General features: G+C 34.7%; 1 protein-coding gene across 1 annotated transcript; it reads left to right on the top strand.

Moving 5' to 3' along the window:
- The first annotated feature begins 2,556 nt into the window (after positions 1-2,556).
- LOC128241774 (uncharacterized) lies at positions 2,557-4,851 on the top strand. Its single transcript, XM_052958859.1, has 2 exons — positions 2,557-2,581; positions 3,371-4,851. The coding sequence occupies exon 2, from the start codon at positions 3,414-3,416 to the stop codon at positions 4,617-4,619; it is 1,206 nt and encodes a 401-aa protein (XP_052814819.1). The 5' UTR covers positions 2,557-2,581; positions 3,371-3,413; the 3' UTR covers positions 4,620-4,851.
- The last annotated feature ends 10,098 nt before the right edge of the window (positions 4,852-14,949 follow it).

The following is a 14,949-nucleotide window of genomic DNA, read 5'->3' as shown; positions in this document are numbered from 1 at the left end:
ACGTAAGCAATTTGTGAAGACATCAGAAAGACATACAAGTGAACATAACACATCGGTGGCCTTCAAGTAGTGGTGATATTGACTTCATGGCATATCTTGCACATGTTCAAGGATTGCGTTCTGCTACAAGACTGGAGAAAATAACTTTTTTCTCAGTTTTATGGCATGTATGCTTTTCTTGTTTTCAACAAATATCACACGGATGATGGATACATTTTCACCAGTATTGGAAATTGTTGGAAGACGTGGAAACTGTTGTTTATATACGGATGAAGAAACATCAAGAGGACATAATTAAAGGAGGTTGCGCTGTTTGAATTTGTTGTTATATGAGTTCACATCGCCTGTACATGATGGCATTTGAAAGGTGTAGTTTTGAGATAGAATGCAAACTTTGAAGACTTTAGTGATGGGGCATGTGCCGGGTGTGCCATCCCCCCCTCCCACGAAAGCGTTTGTGTTAACTGTTGGTCATTGCAATTGCTCATTGATCTGTGATAGACTGCAGACTGTGAGCAGAAGTTATTGATTGGCAATTGAAGCCAATTCTATTTCTTTCTCACTTACACTTGTTTGATCAATGTACTTTTCTTTATATTATCAAAGAACATATTTGATGCAAAAATTAAAATATATCAATTGATTTTGTTAATATGTACCTTCAAATGTCCATAAAAGAAATGGTATATGATAGGGTTATTTTTGTATGACATACATAAATATCAATTAAAATATTTCTTTGATAGACACTAACAAGTTCGTATTATTAAAAGGTACATATTATTGAGATGCGGACAACAGTTTCATAAACGTGATACTTTTAAGCCTAAAATCTGTTTGCTCAATAGCCTATTTCAAGCTAAATAATCTGTGATAGACAACAGTTTCAACGTATTTATAAACGTTGCATTAAAATAGTTCATGATAGACTCCTAAAAAAGTATGGAATATACTATAATATAGTAATATTGCCATTCCTTTTATAACATAAAAGTAAAAAAAAATATCACGACAAAGATGAACGACATTAATAATTCTGATGGCCTCAAGCAGGTCCGATCATAATTTAGGATAGACAACTGGGCCGACCGTCTTTCCCTCGTTAAGTGCCCTGGTGTCACAGTAGGAGTCAATTTCCCCTGTATTTGTTGATTGGCTCAGGGCCATTTAGAGTAGACACTTTCAGAGTAGATAAGCTCATTATTTCAGTAATTATTGTTTTAAGTGCATGTTTTGTTTGTATTGAAATGTTTCTTGGGTCATATAATATCGTTTCTGATTAAAACTTCTTCTTCTAATACATAACCAAGTCTGGTATAAACAATATGCATGGTCAATGTATTTATTAAATTATATGTTTTTACTGCATTGTTATAACAGTTTTAATATTATTTGAAGAAGTGAACACAATAATAGATAATTAGATCATATATTTAGTTCATTTCCTTAATCAAACCTACAGTACTTCACAGCAGGACACTCAGATCTGAGATCTGATCAGATAGACAGCAGGGGACGATTAAGATTAAAATCATGTCGCAGAAGTTGTGAGCTATATAAGGATTTTTTGTGTGGGGTGGGGGAGTGGGGGTCACTTGGAGAGGACCTACACCTAGGTATTAAAGGAAAGCTCGTTCTTTACGCTCATTCGCATGTATTAAAACATATCTACTATAAATAATGTATTGGTCACCGGCTTGGAACGGTCAGCACAACTTGGGGGGGGGGGGCACTGGGTGTTACCGCCTTGTAATTGTCTTCTAACGCACTGATTATGGAAAACCCATTCAATCACTAGGCCAAAAATATGTTTTGATATTTTTTATTATTTTTTTCTGAATATAAATAACTTAAATTACCAAAGCCGAGAATGCCCCTTTATCATTTATAAAAAATCATGATCTTATCACCTGTGAATATATATATTAAAACACCCCATATTTATTTTGGGCTTTTTAAAGCTTAAATTCTCTTTTAATATTTCCCAGCAGTAACATAAGGGTCCCGAGGGACACAAATCTAGATGCTAATTGTAGTTATTCATACTGAATGCATGTTTCTTAATATATGTCTATACCCAGGGGCGTAGCCAGCGTTACGCACTAACGCATGTGCGTAACATCAATTTGAAAAATGAAAACAATAAATATGGCCAAAAATGGCATCAAAGTAGTGATGCCACCCCAACCCCGAACCCCTTAAGGCTACAGTGATATTCCCCTACCACACCCTCCCCATTTCGTGCGTAACATTCAGTTATGCCTGGCTACGCCGCTGAAAGCTCTATATGTTTTTGAGTATGAATTTATAATTCACTTGATGCTTGAGTATGTACACATAACATGCAACTCTAATTAGGTCTTCCTTCATCGAACCAGTTGCATTTTGTCATAAGAACTAAACCAACAACGTAATATACTAGTCATTATCATATTAACTCATAGCGACCTTCACCACTCACTCACAATGATATCGGAATTTCCCTGATTCTAAAAATAGATATGGAATTCCAAAAGAAACCATAACAACATCGACACAAACACGCTATTTTAAGTAAATATAGTACGTTTAATATGATCAGGTATGTTCATAAGGTTTAAAACTATTTTTGCATTGTCTTCTTTCTAATATTCTTTTCACCAATAGTTTGTATTTATGATAAAAGCTAAATGTAGTACCAACGGCTAAATGAATGTAGTCATAACAACAGTACGAGAAGGAAATATATGTCTTTTGAGACGTATTTCGTTTCCAAATAATCAGTTCGGTGTTTCTTTATGGCATCTAACCATTTAATATTCGGCTTATGCGTTTGTCCCTGTTGTTCGCATGCTATTTAAGAAAATAGAACACCGCTACATCAGTAAAAGTATTTCGTAAAATTTTGAATAATATCATTAATTTAATGTAGTAGTTCAGCTTATATGTGCTGATTTAAGTTTAAGTTGATTGCCAGTGAAGTAAATTATTGCAAACACAATTAAAATTACCAAAATTACCAAAAAAACACAATTAAAGTCATTAAATTTAAATGCAAAATTCAATATACTACGCGATCTACTTGCAGATGACTTGATCATACATATTTCTGAGTGTGTGAACCGTCCATATACATCCGAGGTTGTTCCGATAAAAATGGCAGTGGAGTTCCAAATGGCACCGCTTAAGACGGCGTTAGGGACGCTGATAATGTTACAAGTTCCATTGCTGGCAATGGACATATCAAATAGATCCAAATCCGATATGTTCAAACTTTGGATGTAATTTGGAACGCCAAGTCTACACTCATCAAATATTTGAGATTATGTGGAAATGGCGTTCCATACTCATTGGCGTCCGGAATGTAATAACGTTATCAAATATATTTCAGGTGAAGTATTCTGCATAGTGTACCGTGTGTTTATCAACGAGACATGGAGTCCCCGGACGGGCCGATGGAAGCGACTATGATTAGATTGCGCCAGCTTGGTCTTGACGACCTCCAAAGACCCACTGATTTGCAGTCGATTATCTATGAAAGAAAAGAGAAAAGAGATGATTTCGGACCAATGCATACAGATTCAACAGAAGAAGATATTAATCAGCCGGATTATAAATTAGAAGGTCCTGACGAGTTCGGAAAATGTGCAGAATGCGTCAAAGCTGTACCTGTTTTCGCATATGATGATATGGAGGTCGGTGATCATATTACTTTTTATGGAAGATTGTATGATCACCATGCGATTGTGATTCAAAAACTAGGTGAAAACCAGATCAAAATCATCGAAGCCACGAATACACCAGCCGGGGCAGTCTTTGGTCTGATGTTCTGGAAAAAAGCTTTCATTGAGGAAACTGTGAAGACGCTTGATTACGCAAACGATATAATTAACGTTGTTGTTTACAAGAATCGGGTGTTCACGAAGGCCAAGGTTGCAAGTCGCGCGAGAGTGTATTGTGAAAAGCAAAGAGAAAATCGTGATTTTGACTATAATGTTATCCAAAATAACTGCGAACATTTTGCGACGTACTGCGTGACCGGAACACCGTTTAGCATTCAAGCAGTAAAGTTTCTGATGGTGAGCAAACTTTTTCTAGGCAGTGGATTTCTTGGGATAAGCGATGAGAGAATGCGCAACGCGAAATTGTTCGAGAATAACTTCATATGCAGTCGATGTAACGAGATGAACAAACGCCTTCTAAGCGTAAGCGTGAAACCGATTTTATCAGCAGATGACGTTCACGCTGGTGACGTAATCAGATACACGTACTATAATTTACTACATGAGGGAGTCGTTTTGGAAACGAAGGGAGCTGACAAGTCATCAGTGAATGTCAGCATTGCGCATTACGCTTTCCTTGGATTTCTCTCACACAGAACGATAATTGAAGAAGAAAATACTATACGGTTTGATGGCAGTTACGCTGTTCTTCAATACGGGCCTCCGCAATACGAAGTGTATCCACCAGAAACGGTAGTGGAGCGAGCAAAGTCTCGCATTAATGAGCAGCGTTTCGTCTTCTTTTCAAATGATTCAAGTCATTTCGCACGCTGGTGTAAGCTGCCACGAAAACGCAGCCAGTCGCGTGTACAGTTAAATGTCATTACGGAACAATCCTTCGATGAACAACAGGACTAATTTTTTTCTCTAAGACTAGATTGCGATTTTCGATCAAACTTGTACGGACAAAATATATTCGGAGACATGTAGCAAATATTTGGCTGCAATGGTGTATTGAATGTTAAAAGTGTTGATTAAGACTAAACTAGGGTTAAGCACGTGTTGCTCTTGTGCTGGACTTTGATCAAAACTAGCAATATGATGACCTTATGTACTGTATGTATATTATGCTTAACAAACATGACCTCTGTGCTGTGTTCTTCTTGCTTATTTGAATTCGATACAGGATACATGTACCTTCTTCCAAACAACGGGAGCAATGATTAAGGTTAACATTGCACAATAATCCAAGACTTTGAGGACCGTCAATCAGCCATTTACAATTGTATACAATCATGTGCCAATTTCACTGTGCTATAATGTCGTGACTGCACGCGATACCTATACGGGTTTAATCGCCAAGTACATGTACATTTGGCGCTTTCGATAAAGTAAGCAAGAGCTACTATGTATATTTTTCTGTAATTTAACAATTAAATTATGGGTTTATATACTTTAAGTTGTTTTAAAAAAATAAATTAGATTTAAAGACTTTACTTGAGCTAAACAATTTTAACCTGAACAAAAACCGCGTCGTTGAACGGAATTTATTACATTTCTCAATACTATTTGTGTACATTAACCGAGTGGCAACCGTGCATGTTGTATTATCCATTGAATGTATATTTGTATGGGATAGCATGTGAAGGTATTTGTGTACATTAACCGAGTGACAACCGTGCATGTTTTATTATCCATTGAATGTATATTTGTATGGGATAGCATGTGAAAGTATATATGTACATTAACCGAGTGGCAACCGTGCATGTTTTATTATCCATTGAATGTATATTTGTATGGGATAGCATGTGAAAGTATATATGTACATTAACCGAGTGACAATCGTGCATGTTTTATTATCCATTGAATGTATATTTGTATGGGATAGCATGCGAAAGTATTTATGTACATTAACCGAGTGACAATCGTGCATGTTTTATTATCCATTGAATGTATATTTGTATGGGATAACATGTGAGAGTATTTGTGTACATTAACCGAGTGGCAACCGTGCATGTTGTATTATCCATTGAATGTATATTTGTATGGGATAGCATGTGAAAGTATATATGTACATTAACCGAGTGACAATCGTGCATGTTTTATTATCCATTGAATGTATATTTGTATGGGATAGCATGTGAAAGTATTTATGTACATTAACCGAGTGACAATCGTGCATGTTTTATTATCCATTGAATGTATATTTGTATGGGATAGCATGTGAGAGTATTTGTGTACATTAACCGAGTGACAACCGTGCATGTTTTATTATCCATTGAATGTATATTTGTATGGGATAGCATGTGAAGGTATTTGTGTACATTAACCGAGTGACAACCGTGCATGATTTATTATCCATTGAATGTATATTTGTATGGGATAGCATGTGAAAGTATATATGTACATTAACCGAGTGACAATCGTGCATGTTTTATTATCCATTGAATGTATATTTGTATGGGATAGCATGTGAAAGTATTTATGTACATTAACCGAGTGACAATCGTGCATGTTTTATTATCCATTGAATGTATATTTGTATGGGATAGCATGTGAAAGTATTTATGTACATTAACCGAGTGACAACCGTGCATGTTGTATTATCCATTGAATGTATAATTGTATGGGATAGCATGTGAGACTATTTGTGTACATTAACCGAGTGGCAACCGTGCATGTTTTATTATCCATTGAATGTATATTTGTATGGGATAACATGTGAGAGTATTTGTGTACATTAACCAAGAGACAACCGTGCATGTTTTATTATCCATTGAATGTATATTTGTATGGGATAACATGTGAGAGTATTTGTGTACATAAACCGAGTGACAAGCGTGCATGTTTTATTATCCATTGAATGTATATTTGTATGGGATAGCATGTGAGAGTATTTGTGTACATTAACCGAGTGGCAACCGTGCATGTTTTATTATCCATTGAATGCATATTTGTATGGGATAGCATGTGAGACTATTTGTGTACATTAACCGAGTGGCAACCGTGCATGTTTTATTATCCATTGAATGCATATTTGTATGGGATAACATGTGAGAGTATTTGTGTACATTAACCGAGTGGCAACCGTGCATGTTTTATTATCCATTGAATGCATATTTGTATGGGATAGCATGTGAGAGTATTTGTGTACATTAACCGAGTGGCAACCGTGCATGTGTTATTATCCATTGAATGCATATTTGTATGGGATAGCATGTGAGAATATTTGTGTACATTAACCGAGAGACAACCGTGCATGTTTTATTATCCATTGAATGCATATTTGCATGGGATAGCACGTGAAGGTATTTGTGTACATTAACCGAGTGACAACCGTGCATGTTTTATTATCCATTGAATGTATATTTGTATGGGATAACATGTGAGAGTATTTGTGTACATTAACCGAGTGACAACCGTGCATGTTTTATTATCCATTGAATGTATATTTGTATGGGATAACATGTGAGAGTATTTGTGTACATTAACCAAGAGACAACCGTGCATGTTTTATTATCCATTGAATGTATATTTGCATGGGATAACATGTGAGAGTATTTGTGTACATTAACCAAGAGACAACCGTGCATTTTTTATTATCCATTGAATGTATATTTGTATGGGATAGCATGTGAGAATATTTATGTACATTAACCGAGAGACAACCGTGCATGTTTTATTATCCATTGAATGCATATTTGTATGGGATAGCATGTGAAGGTATTTGTGTACATTAACCGAGTGAAAACCGTGCATGTTTTATTATCCATTGAATGCATATTTGTATGGGATAGCATGTGAAGGTATTTGTGTACATTAACCGAGAGACAACCGTGCATGTTTTATTATCCATTGAATGTATATTTGTATGGGATAGCATGTGAAGGTATTTGTGTACATTAACCGAGAGACTACCGTGCATGTTTTATTATCCATTGAATGCATATTTGTATGGGATAGCATGTGAAGGTATTTGTGTACATTAACCGAGTGACAACCGTGCATGTTTTATTATCCATTGAATGTATATTTGTATGGGATAGCATGTGGAGGTATTTGTGTACATTAACCGAGTGGCAACCGTGCATGTTGTATTATCCATTGAATGTATATTTGTATGGGATAGCATGTGAAAGTATTTATGTACATTAACCGAGTGACAACCGTGCATGTTTTATTATCTATTGAATGTATATTTGTATGGGATAGCATGTGAAAGTATTTGTGTACATTAACCGAGTGACAACCGTGCATGTTTTATTATCCATTGAATGCATATTTGTATGGGATAACATGTGAAAGTATTTATGTACATTAACCGAGTGACAACCGTGCATGTTTTATTATCCATTGAATGTATATTTGTATGGGATAGCATGTGAAAGTATTTGTGTACATTAACCGAGTGACAACGGTGCATGTTTTATTATCCATTGAATGCATATTTGTATGGGATAGCATGTGAAGGTATTTGTGTACATTAACCGAGTGACAACGGTGCATGTTTTATTATCCATTGAATGCATATTTGTATGGGATAGCATGTGAAGGTATTTGTGTACATTAACCGAGTGACAACCGTGCATGTTTTATTATCCATTGAATGCATATTTGTATGGGATAGCATGTGAGAGTATTTGTGTACATTAACCGAGTGACAACCGTGCATGTTTTATTATCCATTGAATGCATATTTGTATGGGATAGCATGTGAAAGTATTTGTGTACATTAACCGAGTGACAACCGTGCATGTTTTATTATCCATTGAATGTATATTTGTATGGGATAGCATGTGAGAGTATGTGTGTACATTAACCGAGTGACAACCGTGCATGTTTTATTATCCATTGAATGCATATTTGTATGGGATAGCATGTGAGAGTATTTGTGTACATTAACCGAGAGACAACCGTGCATGTTTTATTATCTATTGAATGTATATTTGTATGGGATAACATGTGAGAGTATTTGTGTACATTAACCGAGTGACAACCGTGCATGTTTTATTATCCATTGAATGCATATTTGTATGGGATAGCATGTGAGAGTATTTGTGTACATTAACCGAGTGACAATCGTGCATGTTTTATTATCCATTGAATGTATATTTGTATGGGATAACATGTGAGAGTATTATGTACATTAACCGAGTGACAACCGTGCATGTTTTATTATCCATTGAATGTATATTTGTATGGGATAGCATGTGAGAGTATTTGTGTACATTAACCGAGAGACAACCGTGCATGTTTTATTATCCATTGAATGTATATTTGTATGGGATAACATGTGAGAGTATTTGTGTACATTAACCGAGTGGCAACCGTGCATGTTTTATTATCCATTGAATGTATATTTGTATGGGATAACATGTGAGAGTATTTGTGTACATAAACCGAGTGACAACCGTGCATGTTTTATCATCCATTGAATGCATATTTGTATGGGATAACATATGAAAGTTAAAAACTGTCTTGAAAAGTTATTGGGGATTAAAAAGGATGTTTGCTGTACACATTTTATTTCGTTACCATTTTAAAATTTTACATTACATTTTATATGTAGAGACAGAAAATATAAACAATACTGAAAATAGTAAAGCAATGAAGATGTTTTACTCTTCAAAAGATTGCAAAATATGACCTTAACGTCCAATAAGAGTTGCAATATAGAGCATATAGAGGAATCAGCAACAAGCAAACACCTTTCAAATGTACTGAAATTGTTTAGGGTCGGTCACCTGACATCAAGATTTAACATCATGGTTAACGAGTTTGTCAGAAAAAATAGCTTATGTGTCAGTCGAATTGCTTAAGTTTAAGTTTGCAACATTTGTATGATTGTTCAAAGAGTGAGGTTGAATATTCATAGACTTCTTAACCCCCGACTTCCAGTCTACACAGTGAACATTTGCTTTGCTTTGCTGACATAAATACTGATATTCAAATGTTTAATTATTCAGAAATATTGTTTTTGTATATCATACGTCAGCTATGTACATTAATTGTGACATTATGTGTCTCTCGTTAGTGTCTATATGGTCAATTTGGCAATTTGGCAAGTTTGCTTGTCCCTGTCCATTAAATTATCAAAATAAATGCATTTGTCTATACATTTTGTAAATATTTGATAGTCCGTACTGAAGAAATGTTCATAATTGGTATTTTGCCATAATGTTTTGACATGTATTTGTCTACCATGTTCGCCCAATGTATCCAAATGAATGTCTTCAATGATGTATGTATAATAGTGTAGTTTCTATTTCTATATATATATATATATATTTGCATGTTGACTAATATACATAAAGTTATATTGAATGAAACAGTGTTTACGCTGTACGGAATAGGTGTGTTACACGTGAGAATTGTAAAAGCATTTCACATATAGTCATGTGTCAATATATATGGTACTAGCTGAATGTAAGTATATACCATGTTTGATTTTTATGTTTGACAAGAAACACAGCTGGTGTAATAGTTCTATTGTTGTATATGAGTGTTTTCTTCACCTTGAGTTTCTAATTGTTTCCGAATGTTTCTATTTAACAACTTTTAACTCATGCTCCATTTTTTATTTTTTATTGTTTAAAAAATAATGTTTAAAATATATGACCGGGCATTATAAAGGAATATCATAAGAGTGGATTTTTAACAGAGAATATAAATGATATTTTGGTAAATTTCCATTCTTGACTCGCATAGAAAATAAGTAAAAACTCATCCCGTTTGTCTCCGGTTATTGCTCTTGCCAGAACTTATTTAGTTCAGTTATAGACATTCAGACTATTTGTCAAGCATTGTATGATGTTCATGTTGTCCACAGGTCGAATATTAATCTTATATTAGAGAGATTGCTTAACACAACATGTTCGGGTTTGTTTACTTGTGTACTACGTTTTTGTGTGGCTACGTCATTAGGGTATGTGTACGTGTGTACTTACTTTTTTCGTCTACGTCATCAGGGTATGTTTACATTGAATGAGTTTAAAACAGCATTCATAAAAGCACGAAGAAAGCGATTTATGTTAGTATATGTGAACATGTATACAAGTACAAGTGTATAGCGCCATTCGCAAACGAATTTGACTTTCAACGGCAACTTAAGCATTTTCGTGTAGCTAAAAGTAAAAAAACAATTAGACGTGCACGTCGTGTTTCGCAACTCTCTTTTATTTCACGTATTTACTTCATCTCCACAAAACGTATTACATACTGATATGTGTGGTTTTATTAGCATGAGAACGTGTGTACATGTATTGTTCATACACATAATATTTGTATATAGTTTCAATTGTAATCACGATTTGATGCCGTTTAAAGCCCCCATTTAATCAGTTTCAAGCGTTATCTTGTAATGATAATACCTACACCTTTATATAATTTTAGTATAATGATAATACCTACACCTTTATATAATTTTAGTATAATGATAATACCTACACCTTTATATAATTTTAGTATAATGGTAATACCTACACCTTTATATAATTTTAATATAATTCGTAAATCTTTACATACTTCACTGTCATATTGATTTAGAGTTTGAGCTCTTTTCGCTTCTGTAATTTCAATCGTTGTAGCAAATAAATGTTTCTTATAGACGTTTCCAATAGATTGCGTATTTGGTTTTATTGTTTTGTCAGTTATCACACTTCATTGTCACCCTACATCTCAAGACACTACAACCACCTTTTTAACAGTTTATACATAGTGGAACCGTTATTAGAATGACTTACGTTTTTTTCCGGGCGGTTGGGCGAACGGTTGGCGTCAAACACACCTATGAAACTGGAAAACTAAAGTATAGGTCGACATATTTTTACCAAACATGTATATAGGAAGAGTTTGTTACGATCTTTCATGTGATTGCGGTTGGGGCACCTATGTTCAAGGTCATTAGTTCTTTAAATAGAAAAAAAACGGTTGAAACTGAATATCTTTAGTTACGGTTGACATATTGTGACCAGTTGTGGTATATATGAAGAGGTTCTATTATGGAGTTTAGGGCCCCTAGGGTCAAGCTCAATGCCACTGTTGCTATTAATAGAAAAAGGGTTGAAACTGAATACTTACGGTTGACATTATCACTAAACATATATAGGCAGAGTTTATGGAGACCTTGCATGGGAATGCGTTTGGCACCCTTTGGGTGACGGTCAAGCACAAGGTCATTGTAACTAAATATAGAAAATTAGTTGAAACTAAGAAAATAATTAGTTTGGGTTGACATATTGCGACCAAACTTGGTATATAGTGTTTATGGATACCTGTAATGAGATTGCATTTGGGGCCGCTAGGGTCAAGGTCAATGTCACTTTTAAAAACCAATACACCCCATGCCCCGACTGTACAGAATCCTGAAATATACTACTACTGGTCGTTGTGAACCCTCTTGCGGCCTTAGTATGCCTGTGAAGTACTCCTCCGTTTCTAGATATCTTTCCTAGCTTTAGAATTTACATTTGTGTATGTTATTTTAGAAACGTGTTAATTTAAATCGGATATCCATGATTGCTCTGCTATTTATTGCTGTTTATTGGCCCTTGTTATAAGAATATTCAATTTACATCAATTCCGAAACTTTGGAAAAAATGGCGTATGACGTACCAATGGCCAGTAAAATAGCGAAACTAATTTTGTGTGCAACTATGATTTATTTACAATTCAAAGTTTTCGTTTTTTGGTCAAACATTCTGCGTATCGAAACGAACAGTATGGACACTATTGATTGCTATTACCTTTGGACAATGGTTAGCATTAACATTCCTAGAATCTGAGTGTACATCCACTGTGTAAAATGGATCAGGGGAACCACGCGCGTTCAGTGTTTAGGGGTTATATTACACGTTATTTTACGACGGCATCAATAATGCATTTAAAAGACAGCCATGACTGTTCCAGTAGAAGCGTAGCATTCACAATAAGGTTGTTGATACAAATCATGCCGCCGGCAATATGTAACAGAGGTTCATAGTCATAGGCAGGATTTTGAGAACAAACATTGTAGAAAAACTTTACAAAGAGCGAAAAATAAACAGAAGTGCACGTCCAAGTAGGCATAACTCTTTGAAATTAAACGTTTATAATAAGAACGCTTATGACTGTTTATATTCACATCAATGACAAGAACGCTTATGACTGTTTGTTTATATACACACCAATGACAAGAACGCTTATGACTGTTTATATTCACATCAATGACAATAACGCTTATGACTGTTTTTATATACACACCAAAGACAAGAAGGCTTATGACTGTTTGTTTATATTAACGTAAATGACAAGAACGCTTATGACTGTTTGTTTGTTTACACACCAATGACAAGAACGCTTATGACTGTTTTTTGGTACATATACACGTAAATGACAAGAACGCTTATGACTGTTTGTTTATATACATATAAATGACAAAAACGCTTATGACTGTTTGTTTGTTAATAATACACATAAATGACAAGAACGTTTATGAATGTTTGTTTGTTTACACGTAAATGACAAAAACGCTTATGACTGTTTGTTTCTTTATATACACATATATGACAAGAATGCTTACGACTGTTTGTTTGTATACACATAAATGACAAGAACGCTTATGACTGTTTGTTTGTTTATATTCACATCAATGACAAGAACGCTTATAACTGTTTGTTTATATACACACCAATGACAAGAACGCTTATGACTGTTTGTTAATATACACATCAATGACAAGAACGTTTATGACTGTTTGTTTGTTTATATACACATCATTGACAAGAACGCTTATGACTCTTTAAATACACATCAATGATATGAACTTTTTTGACTGTTTGTTTATATACCCATCAATGACAAGAACGCTTATGACTGTTTGTTTATATACACATAAATGACAAGAACGCTTATGACTGTTTGTTTATATGCACATTAATGACAAGAACGCTTATGACTGTTTGTTTATATACACATCAATGACAAGAATGCTTATGACTGTTTGTTTTTATACACATAGATGACAAGAACGCTTATGAGTGTTTGTTTATATACACATCAATGACAAGAATGCTTATGTTTTAAATTATAGATTATTAGGTCTTTATGGTTGTGTAAATAAAATACCATAGTAATGCCATCATATAGTGAACGCATTGTCAGGTTTATGAATGCATGTGTATATACATTTTAAAATAAGCGTTATTATTGTGTTGGAAAACCCCTCGCTGTTTTCAGAATCGAACTTAAATAAACCGTTATGGATTCGACTAATCTATTTCAAGAGACAAACACAAAACTTGGGCTTTACATTACACAGGAGATGGCGCAACAAATAAGGATATGATACAAATAAAAATTTATTGAACACGTATAATATGAATATTCAAATACAACATATGATAATGCTGGCATAAATTATAAGTTTTATTTAAATTATTATTATTATGTTATAAATTTAATTCATACCATACAATACCAAGTGGTTTTCATGAGCACTTAAAAGATCTACAACTATTACTATTACTACTACTACTACTACTACTACTACTACTACTACTATACTACTACTACTACTACTACTACTACTACTACTACTACTACTACTACTACTACTACTACTACTACTACTACTACTACTACTACTACTACTAATACCTACTACTACTACTACTACTACTACTACCTACTACTACTACTACTACTACTACTACTACTACTACTACTACTACTACTACCTACTACTACTACTACTACTACTACTACTACTACTACTACTACTACTACTACTACTACTACCTACTACTACTACTACTACTACTACTACTACTACTACTACTACTACTACTAGAAGGACACATGGTACAGAAAGTATATCCCTTCTTGGCTCAAGCTATTTGTCAGTCTACGACACGTGGCCTGCGTTTACTATAATTCAAGCCCGTCTTACAACTTCAGAGTCTGCGATGCCATCAAAGTTTGCTATTGAGATGATCCAGTGTCCTACTACAGCTGAAGAGTGGACCGTCATTGCTTTGCAGTTTTAGAAGAGATGGCAGTTTTCACACTGCGCTGGTGCTCTGGATGGCTAGCATGTGGCGGTCACGTGTACTTGGAATACTGGCTCTGTGTACAGAAACTACAAGCGCTCTTCTCCATTGTCCTCATGGCCCTCGTCGACGTATACGTACATATTTAAAAAAGATGTCGGCTCTGATGGTTCCAGCAACGATGCCAGTGTAGACTTTACATTTCCCAAGATTGATGTCGT

Source organism: Mya arenaria, chromosome 7 (genome assembly GCF_026914265.1).
Source record: "Mya arenaria isolate MELC-2E11 chromosome 7, ASM2691426v1".
Taxonomy (NCBI): Eukaryota; Metazoa; Mollusca; class Bivalvia; order Myida; family Myidae; genus Mya; species Mya arenaria.
Note: the sequence above shows the minus strand (reverse complement) of the source record. Positions and strands in the feature narration are given on the sequence as shown.